Source organism: Catharus ustulatus, chromosome 3 (genome assembly GCF_009819885.2).
Source record: "Catharus ustulatus isolate bCatUst1 chromosome 3, bCatUst1.pri.v2, whole genome shotgun sequence".
Taxonomy (NCBI): Eukaryota; Metazoa; Chordata; class Aves; order Passeriformes; family Turdidae; genus Catharus; species Catharus ustulatus.
This window is the reverse complement of record NC_046223.1, coordinates 35,247,947-35,271,615: the sequence shown is the minus strand read 5'-3', so window position 1 is coordinate 35,271,615 and position 23,669 is coordinate 35,247,947. Positions and strand designations below refer to the sequence as shown.

Genomic DNA, 23,669 nt, shown 5'->3' with positions numbered 1-23,669 from the left:
AACATGTTAAGAGCAAAAGATTGACTTCTCTAATGATTCTGCTGAGCAAGTCACAAGTAAACAAAAATGACTAAAATGCAATTTTCCATATCTCACATAAAGTGCTTTAGTCACTAGCAAGAAAAGGAATACGAACAATGTTCCTTCTAAGTCAAATATCACCTCTTCTAAGAGAATGGCAAGATTTAACAGCAATCCTAACAGGTGTGCCTATAGGGAAAAAGATTCATAAATCTCTTCCTTATTATGAGTCAAAATAAGTCATCCATGATTTCTCAACAGTTTAAAATATTTTTAAATAAAAATCATAACAATACATGCCATGCAATTATTTAGTTTGATATTCCAGCTTGCTTGTGTGGTGCTCTGCTGTCACCTACTCAGGAATCTTCTGCTCTAGTTGGATTATTCTCTCCTTTAACTCAGAGTTGGTATGAAGAAAAGAAAGCTTGTTTGGACCTTTATGTAAAGGGTGTAGTGAGATATTCAGGAATCATTTAAAATAGCTGGTTCTGGAAATTAAATGCAAGATTGCCACTAAAATAATGACATTTGCAACATCAAGAAATTGTGACACAGTCAACTGCATTTTGTGAAAATAGAAGAAACATCACATGAGAGTATTGAAAAAAAATTACTAAATTTATATCAGCCCATAAACATTGGGACATATAATGTAATTTTATATTTTGATCTTCCTCTGTAACAATCAAGGTTCTTTTACTAATAAAGTAACAAGAGTTTTTTCATAAGAATTCAACAACACTCTAAAGAGTTTTGCAGACAAGATGTTCTCTTGTGTGGTTTTCTACATTACCAGGTTTTTCCATGAAATTTTCTGTATTTTTAGGATTCTACTTTTTGTCCTAAAACTTCAATCTACTTTGGACAGGTCATTTTATGGTACTTCTGCATCAGCTCATTCAACGAGAACACAAACTAATGGAGAAAGAATATGAGTCAAGTTTAACTTCCAGTGTTTAGGTGAGTTTTTTCCTCTTCCTCCTCTTACTGTGCTTCAGATACCTATGTCAACACACATGTATAACTTTGCATCAGCTTGTTTTTTGTCATTCCCATCTGGTTCTCAAATACTTCAGCTAATCTCATTTTAATTATTTTATTGTGGTATTAAAACTTAAATTTACGGAGGAAATATATCTACTTATTAAGTGCTGAAGAAAGTTACTGAGAAATCATTCTCCCTGTAGTGACAGATTCCAGAATGTTCTTATCTCTACTAGAAAATATAATTTTCCTTTTTAGATTTTGCCTATTTGTACAAGATATTGAATGCAAGGTTTCCTTCCTTTCCTGTGTTTACTTATTCTATAATCACTTAATATAATAATCAGTTTTCTGATTGGGTCACAGAAGACTTGCCATTGATGAGGAAAATTGTATATTAAAATTATTTAGTTTAAAATGCATGGTAAAAAGCACACATGAATCAGCTGTTCTTTCAAAGAAACCTATGCACGAAACATTGATTTTAATTAATATATACAGCACTATGACACATAAGCTTTAGGATGTATGGCAAAAACCTAATATAACACATTATGTTACACTAAATTCTACTCCCTCAAAAAGGGAAGAAGGACTGCAAATAAGAACATGCACTAAACATTACATTTTCCTTATCCAGTTCACATCCAAAATACCTAAAGAAAAAGTAACATCAAAAATTGGTAGGAAAACATTTTTTAACAGTTTGTTACCCAAAGCACACAACCTAGGCCTATCTGGTAAGCTTTGAAAAATATAAGTAAACTTTACAACAGCAAGGCAACATTAAGCTATTTGGTACTCATAACAAGATTTCAAATCTTGATGAGATCAAGACACCAAAATCTTGCACTCGACCATGATGTTCAAATGAGCAAAACCACAATGCCAGAATTTCTATCTATTTTGATTTGGATGCCAGCCCAGTTTCCATACTGACACTGTACCTCCCTGCACTCCTGTTTACTTGATGTGTTACATTTGCTACATAGCCACTGTTTAAATACAGAAGGTGAAAACAGGTAGAGTGGAATCTGATTGAAGAGTAATAGCAGTTCTGCGAAAAAAAAAAAAAGTAAAACAAACCAAAAATCACCAAACCTTTAGTGAAATGCTAAAAATAATTAGTACAACAAAAATATATTTCTTATTAGCTCATAGATTTAAACTACAGTGCTACTTCTGAAGTAAACAGAACAAAAAAAAATTAAATTAAGTACCTTTAGATTTTTTACTAGAGCCTCTTTTGCTTCTTGGACTTCTTTTTCCACCTGACTGTTTTTCAGTAACAGGCTTTTCTTCCAGCTGAGGCTCCATATGGACATTTACAGATCTCTCAGTCTCACTTTCCTTACAGCTTGGGATCCAGTCTCCACTGTCCATATTCTCATTATTATTGATATTATCCTGTTCACCTTTATCCTGTCGTCCCATAGCAATGCTGCTACTGGTCAGAACTTCATTCCCATCAGTGTCAAGTTGATTTTCGTTTTCATCAGCTGAAGGAATCAAATGAGATGCCAAACTTTCTACCCTATAGTTAGCAGGAAGACTGTCCTTTGAGTCTATTTGCAGATCATTTGGTGGAAAGTCTCTGTCATCCATTAGAGCGTTACTTGTTGAACCTAACCTTCCTCCAGATATTTTTAGACCTAAAATATAAAATGGAATGAAGAATTTATAATATGTATATTATAATAAATAATGTCGGCCAGTGCCAACCAATAAAGATCCACATTAGCCAAGTGATACAGCTTAAAAGTAAGACAAATTTCTTTCACTCACTGACCCATTTAAAGTCTTAACATGGGGGATATTTACAGTCAAAGAAACTATAACGTTATATTTTTAACCAATTACAATTGTTCCACTTACCTGAGCAAAAGCACAGCTGATCTTACCAGCAGTGCTGTTGTTGTTACAGCTGAAGTAATGAGAAAAACAAAAAGATAAACAGAAGCCACCTCATGTCCCACCCCCTCCCCTTTAAATCCATGGCTAAAACAAAAGCATTCTTGTCCCATAAGATCATAGTTTGCCTGAAATAAAAATAAACCATGGGGGAATAAAAGTAGAACAACTTTTAATTCTGTCAGTGATGGTACCAGATCAAACTTGTAGATAGATTAACTGTGTTATCAGAATTAGATGGAAGTAGAACCTGTTTACGGCCTCAATTGCCACATTATTTTCAATAAAACATTCAACATGTCTTCAGTATACACAGAAGCAGATGGTTTGTTGATAAAAAACCAAAACTCCCACCTACTCTCAGCAGGAGTCAATTTTCCCTTTTTGTGAAGATGCAACTCCAATCAATGCTGCAATTAGACACATTCAAAGGAAAAAAAAAAACCAGTATCTTATGAGAAGATCTACATGTTACAGGACCATTGCTGTATCACTTCCTATCTTTAGCCTTTAGAAGCACAGCAATACTGCTGTCTAATTTAGCAACCTGAAATACACCTGAAATACAGCTCCATTATGTATATCTCACTAGATTTAGCTCACGTTTTAAATAATGAAGCTAAGAATCACCAAGCACTCTTGCATTATAGAGGAGCTTAGGTTAAGCCACCTACAGCAGCTTCCTATACTTTCCTTTAAATGAAAATACATTTTAGGATACCTGTTTTCACCAGGCTTTCTTAACACTTAGTATACACAAGTTGAGTAAATGAAACGCACACTTGCTAAATATGCAAGGTACAGTAATTTCACGACCATAAGGCGCACCGGACTATAAGGCGCACCCCCCGGGAGCCGGCACATTTTGCAACTTTGTAGATCAGATAAGGCGCACCGGTCTATAAGGCGCACCGGGTTTTTTTTTGCAGCGAGGCTCCGCCCCCAGCTCCTCCCGCACGCTTGCTGGCCGAGGCCCCGCCTCAATCCGGCAGCCATTGGCTCCCGGGCCTGCCTGTACCCGGCAGGGCCGGGCTATGCCCACCGCCGCTCCGTGCAGCATCCCCAGGGCCCCGCTGTTCCGGGAGTTCCCTGGCGCTCCGGGTGACCCAATGCCGGCAGGCTTGCCCCGTGCCGCCGCTGCCCCGATTCCAGCTGCTTGCCCCCTCCCCGCGTGGCAGCCGCTCCGATTCTGGCGGTTTTCCCCCTCTCCGCATGGGGGCCGCCGTGCTTCTGGGGGTTTTCGCCCCCCCCGCGCGGCGGCCGCCGTGATTCCGGGGGCTTTCGCCCCCCCCGCGCAGCGGCCGCCGTGCTTCTGGGGGTTTTCGCCCCACCCGCGCGGCGACCGCCGTGATTCCGGGGGCTTTCACCCCCCCCCGCGCGGCGGCCGCCGTGTTTCCGGGGGCTTTCGCCCCCCCCGCGCAGCGGCCGCCGTGATTCCGGGGGCTTTCGCCCCGCCCGCGCGGCGGCCGCCGTGATTCCGGGGGCTTTCGCCCCGCCCGCGCGGCGACCGCCGTGATTCCGGGGGCTTTCGCCCCCCCCGCGCGGCGGCCGCCGTGATTCCGGGGGCTTTCGCCCCGCCCGCGCGGCGACCGCCGTGATTCCGGGGGCTTTCGCCCCCCCCGCGCGGCGGCCGCCGTGATTCCGGGGGCTTTCGCCCCCCCCGCGCAGCGGCCGCCGTGATTCCGGGGGCTTTCGCCCCACCCGCGCGGCGGCCGCCGTGTTTCCGGGGGCTTTCGCCCCCCCCGCGCGGCGGCCGCCGTGATTCCGGGGGCTTTCGCCCCGCCCGCGCGGCGGCCGCCGTGATTCCGGGGGCTTTCGCCCCCCCCCCGCGCGGCGGCCGCCGTGATTCCGGGGGCTTTCGCCCCCCCCGCGCGGCGGCCGCCGTGATTCCGGGGGCTTTCGCCCCACCCGCGCGGCGACCGCCGTGTTTCCGGGGGCTTTCGCCCCGCCCGCGCAGCAGCCGATCCGATCCCTGCGGCTTTCGCCCCCCCCGCGCAGCAGCCGATCCGATTCCTGCGGCTTTAACACCCCCCGCAAGGGAGCCGTCCCAATGTCGGCGGGCCGGCCCCGCGCGGGGGCGGCCCCGAAGCCGGCGGGGAGGCCCCGATATCGGCGGGTCCGCCCCGCGCGGGGGCGGCCCCGAAGCCGGCGGGGAGGCCCCGATACCGGCGGGTCCGCCCCGCGCGGGGGCGGCCCCGAAGCCGGCGGGGAGGCCCCGATACCGGCGGGTCCGCCCCGCGCGGGGGCGGCCCCGATGCCGGCGGGGGCGGCCCCGATGCCGGCGGGGGCGGCCCCGATACCGGCGGGTCCGCCCCGCGCAGGGGCGGCCCCGAAGCCGGCGGGTCCGCCCCGCGCGGGGGCGGCCCCGAAGCCGGCGGGGAGGCCCCGATACCGGCGGGTCCGCCCCGCGCGGGGGCGGCCCCGATGCCGGCGGGGGCGGCCCCGATACCGGCGGGTCCGCCCCGCGCGGGGGCGGCCCCGATGCCGGCGGGGGCGGCCCCGATACCGGCGGGTCCGCCCCGCGCGGGGGCGGCCCCGAAGCCGGCGGGTCCGCCCCGCGCGGGGGCGGCCCCGAAGCCGGCGGGGAGGCCCCGATACCGGCGGGTCCGCCCCGCGCGGGGGCGGCCCCGATGCCGGCGGGGGCGGCCCCGATACCGGCGGGTCCGCCCCGCGCGGGGGCGGCCCCGATGCCGGCGGGGGCGGCCCCGATACCGGCGGGTCCGCCCCGCGCGGGGGCGGCCCCGAAGCCGGCGGGGAGGCCCCGATACCGGCGGGTCCGCCCCGCGCGGGGGCGGCCCCGATGCCGGCGGGGGCGGCCCCGATACCGGCGGGTCCGCCCCGCGCGGGGGCGGCCCCGATGCCGGCGGGGGCGGCCCCGATACCGGCGGGTCCGCCCCGCGCGGGGGCGGCCCCGAAGCCGGCGGGTCCGCCCCGCGCGGGGGCGGCCCCGAAGCCGGCGGGGAGGCCCCGATACCGGCGGGTCCGCCCCGCGCGGGGGCGGCCCCGATGCCGGCGGGGGCGGCCCCGATACCGGCGGGTCCGCCCCGCGCGGGGGCGGCCCCGATGCCGGCGGGGGCGGCCCCGATACCGGCGGGTCCGCCCCGCGCGGGGGCGGCCCCGATGCCGGCGGGGGCGGCCCCGATACCGGCGGGTCCGCCCCGCGCGGGGGCGGCCCCGATGCCGGCGGGGGCGGCCCCGATACCGGCGGGTCCGCCCCGCGCGGGGGCGGCCCCGATGCCGGCGGGGGCGGCCCCGATACCGGCGGGTCCGCCCCGCGCGGGGGCGGCCCCGAAGCCGGCGGGGAGGCCCCGATGCCGGCGGGTCCGCCCCGCGCGGGGGCGGCCCCGATGCCGGCGGGGGCGGCCCCGATGCCGGCGGGGGCGGCCCCGATACCGGCGGGTCCGCCCCGCGCGGGGGCGGCCCCGATGCCGGCGGGGGGCGGCCCCGATACCGGCGGGTCCGCCCCGCGCGGGGGCGGCCCCGATGCCGGCGGGGGCGGCCCCGATACCGGCGGGTCCGCCCCGCGCGGGGGCGGCCCCGATGCCGGCGGGGGCGGCCCCGATACCGGCGGGTCCGCCCCGCGCGGGGGCGGCCCCGATGCCGGCGGGGGGCGGCCCCGATACCGGCGGGTCCGCCCCGCGCGGGGGCGGCCCCGATGCCGGCGGGGGCGGCCCCGATACCGGCGGGTCCGCCCCGCGCGGGGGCGGCCCCGATGCCGGCGGGGGCGGCCCCGATACCGGCGGGTCCGCCCCGCGCGGGGGCGGCCCCGATGCCGGCGGGGGCGGCCCCGATACCGGCGGGTCCGCCCCGCGCGGGGGCGGCCCCGAAGCCGGCGGGGAGGCCCCGATACCGGCGGGTCCGCCCCGCGCGGGGGCGGCCCCGATGCCGGCGGGGGCGGCCCCGATGCCGGCGGGGGCGGCCCCGATACCGGCGGGTCCGCCCCGCGCAGGGGCGGCCCCGATGCCGGCGGGTCCGCCCCGCGCGGGGGCGGCCCCGAAGCCGGCGGGGAGGCCCCGATACCGGCGGGTCCGCCCCGCGCGGGGGCGGCCCCGATGCCGGCGGGGGCGGCCCCGATACCGGCGGGTCCGCCCCGCGCGGGGGGCGGCCCCGAAGCCGGCGGGGAGGCCCCGATACCGGCGGGTCCGCCCCGCGCGGGGGCGGCCCCGATGCCGGCGGGGGCGGCCCCGATACCGGCGGGTCCGCCCCGCGCGGGGGCGGCCCCGATGCCGGCGGGGGCGGCCCCGATACCGGCGGGTCCGCCCCGCGCGGGGGCGGCCCCGAAGCCGGCGGGGAGGCCCCGATACCGGCGGGTCCGCCCCGCGCGGGGGCGGCCCCGATGCCGGCGGGGGCGGCCCCGATACCGGCGGGTCCGCCCCGCGCGGGGGCGGCCCCGATGCCGGCGGGGGCGGCCCCGATACCGGCGGGTCCGCCCCGCGCGGGGGGCGGCCCCGAAGCCGGCGGGTCCGCCCCGCGCGGGGGCGGCCCCGAAGCCGGCGGGGAGGCCCCGATACCGGCGGGTCCGCCCCGCGCGGGGGCGGCCCCGATGCCGGCGGGGGCGGCCCCGATACCGGCGGGTCCGCCCCGCGCGGGGGCGGCCCCGATGCCGGCGGGGGCGGCCCCGATACCGGCGGGTCCGCCCCGCGCGGGGGCGGCCCCGATGCCGGCGGGGGCGGCCCCGATACCGGCGGGTCCGCCCCGCGCGGGGGCGGCCCCGATGCCGGCGGGGGCGGCCCCGATACCGGCGGGTCCGCCCCGCGCGGGGGCGGCCCCGATGCCGGCGGGGGCGGCCCCGATACCGGCGGGTCCGCCCCGCGCGGGGGCGGCCCCGAAGCCGGCGGGGAGGCCCCGATGCCGGCGGGTCCGCCCCGCGCGGGGGCGGCCCCGAAGCCGGCGGGGAGGCCCCGATACCGGCGGGTCCGCCCCGCGCGGGGGCGGCCCCGATGCCGGCGGGGGCGGCCCCGATGCCGGCGGGGGCGGCCCCGATACCGGCGGGTCCGCCCCGCGCGGGGGCGGCCCCGATGCCGGCGGGGGCGGCCCCGATACCGGCGGGTCCGCCCCGCGCGGGGGCGGCCCCGATGCCGGCGGGGGCGGCCCCGATACCGGCGGGTCCGCCCCGCGCGGGGGCGGCCCCGATGCCGGCGGGGGCGGCCCCGATACCGGCGGGTCCGCCCCGCGCGGGGGCGGCCCCGATGCCGGCGGGGGCGGCCCCGATACCGGCGGGTCCGCCCCGCGCGGGGGCGGCCCCGATGCCGGCGGGGGCGGCCCCGATGCCGGCGGGGAGGCCCCGATACCGGCGGGTCCGCCCCGCGCGGGGGGCGGCCCCGATGCCGGCGGGGGCGGCCCCGATGCCGGCGGGGGCGGCCCCGATACCGGCGGGTCCGCCCCGCGCAGGGGCGGCCCCGAAGCCGGCGGGTCCGCCCCGCGCGGGGGCGGCCCCGAAGCCGGCGGGGAGGCCCCGATACCGGCGGGTCCGCCCCGCGCGGGGGCGGCCCCGATGCCGGCGGGGGCGGTCCCGATACCGGCGGGTCCGCCCCGCGCGGGGGCGGCCCCGATGCCGGCGGGGGCGGCCCCGATACCGGCGGGTCCGCCCCGCGCGGGGGCGGCCCCGAAGCCGGCGGGTCCGCCCCGCGCGGGGGCGGCCCCGAAGCCGGCGGGGAGGCCCCGATACCGGCGGGTCCGCCCCGCGCGGGGGCGGCCCCGATGCCGGCGGGGGCGGCCCCGATACCGGCGGGTCCGCCCCGCGCGGGGGCGGCCCCGATGCCGGCGGGGGCGGCCCCGATGCCGGCGGGGGCGGCCCCGATACCGGCGGGTCCGCCCCGCGCGGGGGCGGCCCCGATGCCGGCGGGGGCGGCCCCGATACCGGCGGGTCCGCCCCGCGCGGGGGCGGCCCCGATGCCGGCGGGGGCGGCCCCGATGCCGGCGGGGGCGGCCCCGATACCGGCGGGTCCGCCCCGCGCAGGGGCGGCCCCGAAGCCGGCGGGGAGGCCCCGATACCGGCGGGTCCGCCCCGCGCGGGGGTGGCCCCGATGCCGGCGGGGGCGGCCCCGATACCGGCGGGTCCGCCCCGCGCGGGGGCGGCCCCGAAGCCGGCGGGTCCGCCCCGCGCGGGGGCGGCCCCGATGCCGGCGGGGGCGGCCCCGATACCGGCGGGTCCGCCCCGCGCGGGGGCGGCCCCGAAGCCGGCGGGGAGGACCCGATACCGGCGGGTCCGCCCCGCGCGGGGGCGGCCCCGAAGCCGGCGGGGAGGCCCCGATACCGGCGGGTCCGCCCCGCGCGGGGGCGGCCCCGATGCCGGCGGGGGCGGCCCCGATACCGGCGGGTCCGCCCCGCGCGGGGGCGGCCCCGAAGCCGGCGGGGAGGCCCCGATACCGGCGGGTCCGCCCCGCGCGGGGGCGGCCCCGAAGCCGGCGGGGAGGCCCCGATACCGGCGGGTCCGCCCCGCGCGGGGGCGGCCCCGATGCCGGCGGGGGCGGCCCCGATACCGGCGGGTCCGCCCCGCGCGGGGGCGGCCCCGATGCCGGCGGGGGCGGCCCCGATACCGGCGGGTCCGCCCCGCGCGGGGGCGGCCCCGAAGCCGGCGGGGAGGCCCCGATACCGGCGGGTCCGCCCCGCGCGGGGGCGGCCCCGATGCCGGCGGGGGCGGCCCCGATGCCGGCGGGGGCGGCCCCGATACCGGCGGGTCCGCCCCGCGCAGGGGCGGCCCCGAAGCCGGCGGGTCCGCCCCGCGCGGGGGCGGCCCCGAAGCCGGCGGGGAGGCCCCGATACCGGCGGGTCCGCCCCGCGCGGGGGCGGCCCCGATGCCGGCGGGGGCGGCCCCGATACCGGCGGGTCCGCCCCGCGCGGGGGCGGCCCCGATGCCGGCGGGGGCGGCCCCGATACCGGCGGGTCCGCCCCGCGCGGGGGCGGCCCCGAAGCCGGCGGGTCCGCCCCGCGCGGGGGGCGGCCCCGAAGCCGGCGGGGAGGCCCCGATACCGGCGGGTCCGCCCCGCGCGGGGGCGGCCCCGATGCCGGCGGGGGCGGCCCCGATACCGGCGGGTCCGCCCCGCGCGGGGGCGGCCCCGATGCCGGCGGGGGCGGCCCCGATACCGGCGGGTCCGCCCCGCGCGGGGGGCGGCCCCGATGCCGGCGGGGGCGGCCCCGATACCGGCGGGTCCGCCCCGCGCGGGGGCGGCCCCGATGCCGGCGGGGGCGGCCCCGATACCGGCGGGTCCGCCCCGCGCGGGGGCGGCCCCGAAGCCGGCGGGGAGGCCCCGATACCGGCGGGTCCGCCCCGCGCGGGGGCGGCCCCGAAGCCGGCGGGGAGGCCCCGATACCGGCGGGTCCGCCCCGCGCGGGGGCGGCCCCGAAGCCGGCGGGGAGGCCCCGATACCGGCGGGTCCGCCCCGCGCGGGGGCGGCCCCGATGCCGGCGGGGGCGGCCCCGATACCGGCGGGTCCGCCCCGCGCGGGGGCGGCCCCGATGCCGGCGGGGGCGGCCCCGATACCGGCGGGTCCGCCCCGCGCGGGGGCGGCCCCGAAGCCGGCGGGGAGGCCCCGATACCGGCGGGTCCGCCCCGCGCGGGGGCGGCCCCGAAGCCGGCGGGGAGGCCCCGATACCGGCGGGTCCGCCCCGCGCGGGGGCGGCCCCGATGCCGGCGGGGGCGGCCCCGATGCCGGCGGGGGCGGCCCCGATACCGGCGGGTCCGCCCCGCGCAGGGGCGGCCCCGAAGCCGGCGGGTCCGCCCCGCGCGGGGGCGGCCCCGAAGCCGGCGGGGGCGGCCCCGATACCTGCGGGTCCGCCCCGCGCGGGGGCGGCCCCGATGCCGGCGGGGGCGGCCCCGATACCGGCGGGTCCGCCCCGCGCGGGGGCGGCCCCGAAGCCGGCGGGTCCGCCCCGCGCGGGGGCGGCCCCGATGCCGGCGGGGGCGGCCCCGATACCGGCGGGTCCGCCCCGCGCGGGGGCGGCCCCGAAGCCGGCGGGGAGGCCCCGATACCGGCGGGTCCGCCCCGCGCGGGGGCGGCCCCGAAGCCGGCGGGGAGGCCCCGATACCGGCGGGTCCGCCCCGCGCGGGGGCGGCCCCGAAGCCGGCGGGGAGGCCCCGATACCGGCGGGTCCGCCCCGCGCGGGGGCGGCCCCGATGCCGGCGGGGGCGGCCCCGATACCGGCGGGTCCGCCCCGCGCGGGGGCGGCCCCGATGCCGGCGGGGGCGGCCCCGATACCGGCGGGTCCGCCCCGCGCGGGGGCGGCCCCGAAGCCGGCGGGGAGGCCCCGATACCGGCGGGTCCGCCCCGCGCGGGGGCGGCCCCGAAGCCGGCGGGGAGGCCCCGATACCGGCGGGTCCGCCCCGCGCGGGGGCGGCCCCGAAGCCGGCGGGGAGGCCCCGATACCGGCGGGTCCGCCCCGCGCGGGGGCGGCCCCGATGCCGGCGGGGGCGGCCCCGATACCGGCGGGTCCGCCCCGCGCGGGGGCGGCCCCGATGCCGGCGGGGGCGGCCCCGATACCGGCGGGTCCGCCCCGCGCGGGGGCGGCCCCGAAGCCGGCGGGGAGGCCCCGATACCGGCGGGTCCGCCCCGCGCGGGGGCGGCCCCGAAGCCGGCGGGGAGGCCCCGATACCGGCGGGTCCGCCCCGCGCGGGGGCGGCCCCGATGCCGGCGGGGGCGGCCCCGATGCCGGCGGGGGCGGCCCCGATACCGGCGGGTCCGCCCCGCGCAGGGGCGGCCCCGAAGCCGGCGGGTCCGCCCCGCGCGGGGGCGGCCCCGAAGCCGGCGGGGAGGCCCCGATACCGGCGGGTCCGCCCCGCGCGGGGGCGGCCCCGATGCCGGCGGGGGCGGTCCCGATACCGGCGGGTCCGCCCCGCGCGGGGGGCGGCCCCGATGCCGGCGGGGGCGGCCCCGATACCGGCGGGTCCGCCCCGCGCGGGGGCGGCCCCGAAGCCGGCGGGTCCGCCCCGCGCGGGGGCGGCCCCGAAGCCGGCGGGGAGGCCCCGATACCGGCGGGTCCGCCCCGCGCGGGGGCGGCCCCGATGCCGGCGGGGGCGGCCCCGATACCGGCGGGTCCGCCCCGCGCGGGGGCGGCCCCGATGCCGGCGGGGGCGGCCCCGATGCCGGCGGGGGCGGCCCCGATACCGGCGGGTCCGCCCCGCGCGGGGGCGGCCCCGATGCCGGCGGGGGCGGCCCCGATACCGGCGGGTCCGCCCCGCGCGGGGGCGGCCCCGATGCCGGCGGGGGCGGCCCCGATGCCGGCGGGGGCGGCCCCGATACCGGCGGGTCCGCCCCGCGCAGGGGCGGCCCCGAAGCCGGCGGGGAGGCCCCGATACCGGCGGGTCCGCCCCGCGCGGGGGTGGCCCCGATGCCGGCGGGGGCGGCCCCGATACCGGCGGGTCCGCCCCGCGCGGGGGCGGACCCGAAGCCGGCGGGTCCGCCCCGCGCGGGGGCGGCCCCGATGCCGGCGGGGGCGGCCCCGATACCGGCGGGTCCGCCCCGCGCGGGGGCGGCCCCGAAGCCGGCGGGGAGGACCCGATACCGGCGGGTCCGCCCCGCGCGGGGGCGGCCCCGAAGCCGGCGGGGAGGCCCCGATACCGGCGGGTCCGCCCCGCGCGGGGGCGGCCCCGATGCCGGCGGGGGCGGTCCCGATACCGGCGGGTCCGCCCCGCGCGGGGGCGGGCCCGATGCCGGCGGGGGCGGCCCCGATACCGGCGGGTCCGCCCCGCGCGGGGGCGGCCCCGAAGCCGGCGGGGAGGCCCCGATACCGGCGGGTCCGCCCCGCGCGGGGGCGGCCCCGAAGCCGGCGGGGAGGCCCCGATACCGGCGGGTCCGCCCCGCGCGGGGGCGGCCCCGATGCCGGCGGGGGCGGCCCCGATACCGGCGGGTCCGCCCCGCGCAGGGGCGGCCCCGAAGCCGGCGGGTCCGCCCCGCGCGGGGGCGGCCCCGAAGCCGGCGGGGAGGCCCCGATACCGGCGGGTCCGCCCCGCGCGGGGGCGGCCCCGATGCCGGCGGGGGCGGCCCCGATACCTGCGGGTCCGCCCCGCGCGGGGGCGGCCCCGATGCCGGCGGGGGCGGCCCCGATACCGGCGGGTCCGCCCCGCGCGGGGGCGGCCCCGAAGCCGGCGGGTCCGCCCCGCGCGGGGGCGGCCCCGATGCCGGCGGGGGCGGCCCCGATACCGGCGGGTCCGCCCCGCGCGGGGGCGGCCCCGAAGCCGGCGGGGAGGCCCCGATACCGGCGGGTCCGCCCCGCGCGGGGGCGGCCCCGAAGCCGGCGGGGAGGCCCCGATACCGGCGGGTCCGCCCCGCGCGGGGGCGGCCCCGATGCCGGCGGGGGCGGCCCCGATGCCGGCGGGGGCGGCCCCGATACCGGCGGGTCCGCCCCGCGCAGGGGCGGCCCCGAAGCCGGCGGGTCCGCCCCGCGCGGGGGCGGCCCCGAAGCCGGCGGGGAGGCCCCGATACCGGCGGGTCCGCCCCGCGCGGGGGCGGCCCCGATGCCGGCGGGGGCGGCCCCGATACCGGCGGGTCCGCCCCGCGCGGGGGCGGCCCCGATGCCGGCGGGGGCGGCCCCGATACCGGCGGGTCCGCCCCGCGCGGGGGCGGCCCCGATACCGGCGGGTCCGCCCCGCGCGGGGGCGGCCCCGATGCCGACGGGCTCTCACTTCCGGGGTGGCAAATGTTGCAACTTTGTAGATCAGATAAGGCGCACCGGACTATAAGGCGCACTTCCGGTTTTGGGGGGAGATTTTTGTCAAAAGGGTGCGCCTTATAGTCGTGAAATTACTGTAATCTTTCCATTTACTTGCTAGAAGAATTAAATTTAATAAATGGGAAAAAATTCAAAATATTAAGTAGGCCTTCCTTCATACAAAGAGATGTGTTTCTGACAAAGATTACTAAAGAGATTTTCCCCAAATTATTCCTTCATAAACTTCATAGTTGCTGAAAGGACTGAGAAAGAAAAGGAGAGGAGAGGAGAGGAGAGGAGAGGAGAGGAGAGGAGAGGAGAGGAGAGGAGAGGAGAGGAGAGGAGAGGAGAGGAGAGGAGAGGAGAGGAGAGGAGAGGAGAGGAGAGAAAAAGAGAAAAAAAGAGAAAAAAGAGAAAAAAAGAGAAAAAAGAGAAAAAAGAGAAAAAAGAGAAAAAAGAGAAAAAAGAGAAAAAAGAGAAAAAAGAGAAAAAAGAGAAAAAAGAGAAAAAAGAGAGAGAAAAAAGAGAAAAAAGAGAAAAAAGGGAAAAAAGGGAAAAAACCTAACTCCTATCTTAGGCACAATAAGGATGACTTAGGGAGCTACAGGCAGCTCTGCCTCACCTCAATCCTTGAAAGGTATTACACAAGTTTTCAAACATCTGTAGGATAAGAAGGTCATTAAGCACAGTCAGCATGCATTTATGATGGGTTAGTTGTGCTTCTACAAACATTGACTTGCTTAGCAGAAGTGGGAATAATGGATGCAATTTACTGTGACTGTGGTAAGGCATTTGACACTGTCTCCAACAACATGCTCACAGACAAGCACACTAAGTACAGTCTGGTTAAATAGATGGTAAGGAGTGCCAGAGAAGCACAGAGAGAGAGACAAGGCACCATCACTGGGCAATACAAAAGCAAAAGCCAGCACCACCCAGGAAAACTCCATCTCTGCTTGCAACCTGAAGAACTGGCTAACCACTTCTAGCCATACCAGTCTAACAAAAATTACTGCCCAACCTAAAACATATAAGCAGCACCAAGGAAGGTTAGACTGGACACTAGGAAGAATTTCTTCACTAAGGGTGTGGTCAAACACTGAAACAGGTTTCCTAGAGAGGTGGTCAGTGCCCCAAGCCTGTAAAAGAGGCATTTGGACAGTGCTCTACAACGGACTTTAACTTTTGGTCAGCCGAGTTGCTCATGGACAAGGTGATAACTGTAGGTCCCTTCCAATAGAAGTATTCTATCCTAGTCTAGAAGAATTCTGTATTAGAGATGAAAGTTGCATTTTCCTTTGGCAGCCACATTAGATGATAACTGGTGCTCCTTGAGCACCAGAGAGACAAAGGGAACTCTAGAGGAGATACGAGGACTTGTCTGGAAAAGGCATCTGTTCACTAGAAGGATGCTCCTTGATCAAGCAATTTTCTTTCAAAGTGAGTTAAACACAAAATGAAAGGTTAAGAGGAGGACAGAACTCTAATCAGACCAGAAAGAATCAGAACTAGATATTGTTAGACATCCACAGTACAGTTATGTTGATTTATTGATACCTGTTCTAAAGCACTAAAAAAAAAAAAATCCCAAACACAGTATTATATTTGAAAGGTTCACTATTCAGTCTTTCTGCTACATGAAATAATAACTACTGCTACCTTCCCCAGCTCATAGATCAAATGATGCATCAAAAGATGTTGAAGTAAAATACCCAAACTCAATGAGAAATTAGGTTTAACAGCAATAATTAAAAATCAAGATGTCCTACCACCACTGGCTTGCTTCTGTCCGTAGAAAACAGTTTATCCTTTCAACAGCCAGCAAAGGGAAAGAGAAATACAAACGCATTTGAACAAGATGTTTCCTATTCAATTGTGAAAAATGAGAAAAGATGCTTTTGACAAGTGATATTTGCTGTAGAGGAAGTTAGCATTCTGATGGAAAATGTTAACTCACTTCCTCTGAACATTTGGCTAGAGCGATAGTGCCTCTGCAGCTGAGAAGCTGAAAAGCACATTTCTTGTTTTATTGCTTGCACCTCAGTATTTCTCCAAGCCAAAGTAGCCCTGAAAATCTATTCATTTCTACAACCCTTAGGACTCCTTAGAGAATGAAAACCCAAAAAGAGCTAGTTCAAAGAATTTAGAACAGTCTTGCCCTTGATCTTTTAAAAGAATTTCCCCTTCTGCCCAGATGAAACTTTTTACCTTCTTATTTTCAAAGTTGCTATTTGCAATTCCTTTTGAGCTCACCAAGGCACTAGGCAGGTATCAAAGTGAATCTAAATCCTGTGAGAATGAACTTTAGCTCTGTCTAAAAACACAAGCTCTTGTCTAAAAACAAAAATGAAATTAAAATTGTCATTTAAACTATATTTAAAAGACCATTAACATGCAACTCCTGCGTTTACTGTTTTGCCACTGAAATGAATTGTAAACACAAGCATCATGTTAATAAAAAATGTTTGTTTCTTCACAGGCCCATTTTTCCTCCCCTCACTGGTTGCCCAAAATTGAAATAAAAGCTAACACTGAGTAGAACTATGCTGACCTTAGTTAAAAGGTACTGATGAATAAAAGTGCTTCAGTTGCCACATAGATTCATACAATTGGCACATTGTAATCATGGTGATTATAACACAAAGTAAAATAAAATGGAAAATATTTGCCAAGTGGCTAAAAGACAAAGTCTGTATTGCAGAAATTACTTGCATGTATGTTTGCTTTAGGACAAATAGTATGTGCATTAGAGAAATGGCCCTCACTTGTATTTTAAAACTTTAGTTTTAAAAGGCCCATGCTCATCAGTGTTGTCTCTCATGTACTTCATGCAACTTAATATAACAACTTTTTCAGGCGCTCACTTTTTTTCCATTTATCCTTACTATGAAAATATAACCTTAAATATAGCTGTTTGGGAAAAAAAAAAAAAGGTAGTAAGAAGTAGGATCATTCCTGACCAGGCACAGATAAAATTTGAAGAGGGCATTCAAAACAAAACAAAACAAAACAAAACAAAACAAAACAAAACCACAAACACCACCAAGCCCCTTACACTTTCATACTAACTCAGCTCCTCTATCCTGGACAGCTGGTGGGCTCTGTGAATGTTTACTGAACAACAGTGTAGTATTTCATTTACTGATCTTGGATGTATCTTACAGAACAATCCAGATCATAACATTGTTTCTTCTAACTTCCAAAAAGTTTACATCAAACTGTTTGTTAATTCCATTTGATTGCCTTCATATAGCTCCTCTGCCAAAGACACTATTTTCCCTCTCTCATTCTCATGCCATTTAATTTTTCTGTGTTAATTAAAGAAATTTAAGTATTTTAATCCTTTGAAAGTCAGCTTCCCCACTACACCACCAACACTGCACTATTCAAAATGAATGGGCATTTCAGATTGGTTCCCAGTGTTGCTTCTATGCAGTATTTTCATTAATTTTGATGATAAACTACAATAGCACTATATTTTCTGCAGTTATAAGCATTTTTGAGGATTTAATTCAAAATTATTTGTAGCAGTCAGTGCTCCAAAAGGAATAACATAAAATTCACTAAGACAAACAGAATGTCCCCAACATTTTGGAATAAATAAGGCATATTTATGTGAAACAGGGATTAACCTGTCACTTTGTTAACATGAAAAGCATCTCAACGAGATACCAAACAGAAAACTGACCATGAGTCCAAGTTTTCTTTTTCTTCTGAGATATAATACAGCAAGTGTTACATGCACAAGAGAATTCATTATGTCATGCCAAGGACTAATCAATTGCAATTACAATTGTGCTGTGCACAATACACAGATGTACATAAGAGAACCTGGTTCCCAGGTAAGAGGCCAGAGTTTTAAGAAAGGAAGAGTCAGCACTACATCTGACAATAGCAATTCAGTCTAAAAAAGTGTGTGTAAACAACCAAACAGGCTGTCTAGAGATTTTGTGGAATCCTCATAGTTTTAAATAAGAAATTCAGCAAGTGTCAGGTTTAAGGACAGGTAAAAACTAGGCACTTACTAGTACTAAAAGAATTTAGCTTTCTTTATTGTTGCAGGAATTTTAGTATCATCCCTATGATTTTACTAAAATACAAGCAGCTTTACAAGTTCCGAAGGAACAAAAAACCCAAAACTGATTCAATGAAAATGAAACAAGTATTTTTAAAAACCATTATGTTTATAGACTGGGTGCTTCTACCATTAGAACAAAAATGTAGAATAAAAAGAGGAAAACTGTAGAAACACTAAAATTTAAAGAATAAATAAACCTAACTAACATATTTTTTAAGAATAAACCTGTTGATCTTTCTGATACCTGTTGTGAAGATACATCACAAGAGAATATTTAAATTATAGTATCACTTTTCACATTGATAAATAATGTAAAAATTAATAAAAACCAATGTGAAAACTATCATGGCCATACAAAATCCAAACATTCACTGCAAATTCTTATTGCCCATTGCCATGCACATTGAAGGAAAAAGGTTGATCTCATTTTATATAGCATTTATATTTAATACCAAAATGAAGATTCAGCCATGGGGGGAAACACTAAATGACACAGTATCTATATGACACCATGTAAAAACTACATACGATATAGCATCACCATTTCATCAACTTGCAAGAAAAAGGACAATGTCTACCATGCTGTTACAGGAGCTAATAGACAAAGAGCACATATGTTCTTCAGAGAAGTGCAAATATAACTTCTCTACAACAATTTGCTTCCTCATCTAATGTGGAAGTCAAGATAAAGAAGCCCAGAATACTATCACCAGAGTACCCTTGCCTTGCCACAACCAAGAAAAGTACTAGCTGCTGAAGATGTGATTGACCATCACAGAATTTGTTACAGAAAGAGACAGTAGACAAAGGTGACAGGCAATTCATGTAGCTGTAATCATCTCACAAAGCCTGACCAATTCCAGCTAACAGAATTCTGCTCTGCATTGTGTTTGTGTGAAACAAAATGTTTGGAACACTGCTGTTTCTAAAGGAAGGGAAATAAAGATATTCATATGTATGCTTCCATTATCCAACCTGACACCTCTGCAGGAAAAAGCACCCCATGCTGTTGTGCTGTCTTCTAGCATGGACTCACTGGCAGTTTATCACTTCAAAAGATAGACTAATGTACAATCCCTTTACTGGACAGCATCACCATGAGAGAATCTCATTAATACCCTCCTGAATGTTCAGTTTGCCCTGCTTGGTTTTGAAAAAAATGTACAAGGGGTAAAAATATCTTTCTACATGCTCTCTGCTTCTGTGTCAGACATAGATTAGGAGGTCTGTTTTTTCAAATGTGTTAAGTCTGCTCTCCTTCAAGAAGTATTCAGGTACAAGAATGGTTTATCTAATTTCATTGAATTTACAAAAATGTCTGAACATGAACACTTGGGTGGTTTTGTGCTTTCTGACATTGAAGTGACATTTCTCAAGTGGCAATGGCATTTAAAGGCACAATGATCTTCACATCTATGAACAACAGGAATAGTGAGGTTTAAAGAGGAAGTTCCACATGCTATTTTCAACTTCTAAGATTCTTAGTCATACTGCTTATTCACAGTTTTAATAAACAATGATAAACATACTGCCAGGCATAATCTACTATTCCACATTTAACATTACTTTAAAAATATGTTTCAGTCATGTAGCCAAATACAAGAGGTTTGTCTGGGAACAAAGAGTAGCTTTTAGCAGAACATATGACATATCTGTCAAAAATTTCACACAACCTCTTTGTCAGCATTAAAAATACACAATGATGAGTCCCCCAAGTGTCTGAAAAGTTTTGGGTTTCAAGCTTCACTAGAACAAATGTGACTGAATGTTACAAGAACAAAAAGCAACCTCACCATTTGAGATGATTATTTTTTTTCCCTGTCTGTAACAAAATATCAGAACATATCTCGGGCAGAGATATGATAGAAAAGGCAGTAGACCAGACTGCTTTAGGAGAATGGAGAACTCTCATCATTGCAGCTCTTTTATAAACAGTCTAGACAAATGTTGGTCAGGAAAAACCTATGAGTAACTTGTTTTGCCTTGGGATGCATGAACCTCCTTTTAAGTCTTCTGAAAAGTAGTGATTTGCCTTTTTTGATTTTTAAATTTTCCTTCTAATTGAAGAACTCCCCGATTTTTGTCACGCTTCAGAACATGTGCAAAGGTTTGATTACATAGCATACCAAAAATGAAAAGCTTCCTACTAGACAAATTTATGCATCTTTTCTAGGATAGGTACTTTTTCCTTGCAGGGGAAAAACAAAAAAAGAAAACAAAACCAAAAAACCCCCAAAAAACAAAAAAAACAACCAACCAAAACCCTGCAAATAGAATTAATTAGCTCAACTCACTCTTGGATCCTACCATTTCATGAGAGGTTGCTAAAAAACACAATATAAAATCACTCATGATCTCAGGAAACAATTTTCAACATATATGAAAAAGCAGAAATGACAGAACAGATCCCTTGAAATGGAGATGCAAGAAGGATGAGGCAATTACCTAAAAGTTGCCCAACTAAAGCAAGAAGAGTGTTCAAGGCTTTCTGAGAATTAAATTTCATACTGAGACTGAATTCTGTATTTTTTATATTGACGAGGGACAAGTAAGTTTTATGGCCTTCATCAACACACAGAAAATTAGTATTATAAAAATATTCAGCAAGATCCTAAATCATATCTAGGCCAGAAGCAACCACAAGTAGAATGGAAAGCCGTTCATAAAAGTTATGAAACAATTCTTGTCCATAAGTATTAGATACTTGCGGTCCCTCTGGTATCAAGCCTGCCGGTCCAGTCAGAAGGTTAATTAAGAACAGAGTTAACTGTTAGAGTTCCAATAATTGCTGTCATTAGAAAATCAGAATATCCAGAGTCACTACTAAGATCTTGCATCTATTTGCCTTATATTTCCGAAAGGAAGTCTAGTGTCTGCATTATTCAGTGTCAGATACAAATGAATGAGATCAAATCCCTTCTTTGCTCTGAACTTCCCCCATGAAGTCTGTCACACTGTTACATCATCTGTATTGCAATTCTTAACCACAAAGTACTGATATATTTCACAGGGACATGGCAAAGATTAATACAATATGAGATTATGAAATAAATATTTTTGGTAAAGGGAACCATACAAGGACTGTAAGGAGGTAGAATACATTTAATCTGATCTTTTCTCTTCTTTCTTGTTTTGGTCCTTAAATGCATGAGCAAGAACTTAATCATGTATGAACTGTAAGAGACCTATATTAAGTAAATCACAACCCCCAAAAAATTAATCACTGGTGTAACTTGACTGAAGCTAATGAAGCTGCAACCACTTAAACCCAGTGGTGAATTTAGCCTTGAGTGCTGTTTCAAATCTCCCCCTTCCAACAGGAAGTTATTATGGTAAATTCATTTCAGCTCTAGTTGTGAAAACAGACATTGCCTATATGAGCTGTCTCTAACAATTTACACTTACATTTGACTAACAGATCTTAGAGAGGTTTTCTGAAGCACACAGCTATCAGTTTCTCCTTATGGAATTTGAATGCTTGGAGTACCTGAACTTTTAAACAGAGATCTAATTTGTTTCAGATCAGCTTTTCAAAAAACTATTATCAAGGTCATTTTAAGTAGTTTCCATTTAAAAAAGATATTTCCATTACAAAATCCCAACTACCACAAACATGAACAAAAACTCAGTACTGTAAGGTGGTAAAAACTAATTTCACTTAAAACCCAAAGTGAGATTATTTCAACGATACCATGACAGACGAAGTTTAACAGCCCACAGAGAAACTGAATGACTATTATTTCTCCTTGGGTTAATGTTATGTTTCAGTATTAACATAGCAGACATCAACAGTTTTCCAGGAGAAAAAGAGAAATCCAGGTAAGAAACTAAACAGTTCTCAAAACAACATTGGATAAAGAGTAATTTTATACGCCAACTCTTGCTAAAATCAAATCTTCCTAGGATTAAATGTAAGCTCTGCACGGTGTACATCACTTTATAAAATAAAGACATGAGTCAGTGGAAATGCCAAAGTATTACTGAACAACTGACAAACTTGTAATTTCAGTACAAGATGCAGCCCAATTTGTTTATTTTGCCAAACTGGGTCAACTGTAAAACTGTAGAAACAGAACGAACAACACCTGAACTGTGATGCATGTCTAGATGAAATGTTGTTCTGAAGTGCTAAGATCATCATGCCCTCACTTAAAGGCTAAAAACACACAAAATTCCAAATTATAACCATTAAGAAAGAACCTCCAAAATGTACATTATGAATTTCCACATTATTTTAGTAAAATATTCATCAAGTGAACCTAAAAGTCTTCCTAACATACTCATTTTACAAAATAAAACTAATACCATGTTTAATTTTAGGTTCTTTCTTTTTAAAAAGTTATTCTGAATTAATCTGAACTTGCCGTGCAGTGTAATATTAATGTTCCAAACAAAAAACATTGGCATGGACAGAGAAAAGCAGTGCTAAAGCTCACATTCTAAGGCCACACATTAGCAATTCACTTGGGACAGGTGGAGCAGAGTATTGGAACAGCAGTGGAAAAAACTTCACAGTCCTAAGCAACTCTGTTCCTAAAAAGCAAGCACATAACACAGCAGAATTTGTCTACAGGAATCTCTGGCACCAACAGCATTTCACCTCTACACATTCCTTATCAGTCAGCCAGACAGTTTTGAAGACATCACAGTTATACTGTAAGTAGATTAATAAGAAAAAAACAAGTAAAAAAATCTTTGGTGCGACAGGCTCTCAAGCAAGGCAACATTTCAAAAGACTGCTGGATAAAGACTTATGATGAGATAGACACACAAACACATGCTGAGTGAATTTAAGTCAGCAGAACATGCTTACCAGTATTCAGTGAAGAGAAATTCTGAGAGAAATAAACAGAAAAAGCATCTATTTGAATGTTTTCACTCCTGCCCACAAAGGTTTAATAGCACTTCTTTTTGTATGCACACAAACAATATTTGCAGTAAATTTAGTGCTGATGAAAGATGCCAGATTGATAGCCCTAGGGACTGAGATTCTCTGTACACACAGATAAAGCACAGAGCGAGAAAGTTTGTAACCCTGCCAAAATGCTTTGTAATACACAGTTTAAACAACCATCTTCACACGACAAAACCCTTCACCTCTCCACTGAACATTTCAAAAATATTGCTTAGTGTTCATTAGAAGAGAAATATAACATGGCCACTGTTGTAGCATCAACAGTGACAGAATTCAAGGCATCAGGTAATTTTAAAAATGTTTGGTTTTGTTCCGAATGGTTCTTTTGTCAGCTGTGAAGTTTGCTGCAGTGTTTGTAAGGCTGCAAAGTCAATCTGCACCTGGTATGGAAAAGCTTTCCTATTGAACAGCATGGTATTACATAATAAAAATAGCAAAGGAGTAGTTTAACTTTTTTATTCAAATAAGCTTATTCTGGCATACATGACCACACATCTAGTGCTCAGAAACTATATCAAAGGAGAACTGACTTGATAATTTCACTTAATTGGTACCTAGGCAGCCACTCTCCAGTGATCTGCACAATTGACCTAACAGACTTCTAATGGACAGTAACTCCCTATTAATCAGGTTTCAGCGCTAGGCTGGAATCTACATCGTCACATGGAGCAGGCGAGCGTCCAAGGAACCTTGGATTCTAATTTCCCTTGCTACTAATAGCTTGGCCAAATGGCAAAACTCTCCCCACTCCCTAGTTACTGTCCCCCATCCAAATGTCAAGCCATTTAAAATTGTCAACAAAGGACATGTAGAAAAGCAGTAAATTAAGGTTTATAGACCATAACAGTTCTAAATAAAAAATTGCTGACCTCCTTATAAAGACAGACTTTCACTTCAAAGGAAGGTGTCCAACACAACCCACAGGCTGCAAACTCACTGGATCCCAAACCAGATTGTGGCATAGGACTAAATGCTACATCAGTTCTTGGGAGATTTCCTTTGTGTATATATGTGCTTGGAGTGGGGGACAGTAATGGCAAGAAAATATGACAAAATAATCAGGTTACTTCAACAGGTTTATCAAAATAATTCTTCCTAGAGACTCTTCCT

At 56.9% G+C, this 23,669-nt stretch overlaps 1 protein-coding gene across 5 annotated transcripts in view; it reads right to left on the bottom strand.

Moving 5' to 3' along the window:
- Window positions 1-23,669, bottom strand: part of CNST (consortin, connexin sorting protein) — a 58,963-nt gene that overhangs the window by 32,311 nt on the left and 2,983 nt on the right. For 2 of the 5 annotated variants that reach the window (XM_033054250.2, XM_033054251.2), the window contains exons 3-4: window positions 22,458-22,479; window positions 2,229-2,660 (exon numbers count right to left, since the gene is read on the bottom strand). In XM_033054250.2, the coding sequence (XP_032910141.1) occupies window positions 2,229-2,660; window positions 22,458-22,479 (454 nt within the window). Of the gene's footprint in view, window positions 1-2,228; window positions 2,661-2,883; window positions 2,901-15,335; window positions 15,356-22,457; window positions 22,480-23,669 lie in introns of those variants that run through there. The other 3 variants (XM_033054253.2, XM_033054254.2, XM_033054252.2) reach the window with 3 other exon arrangements.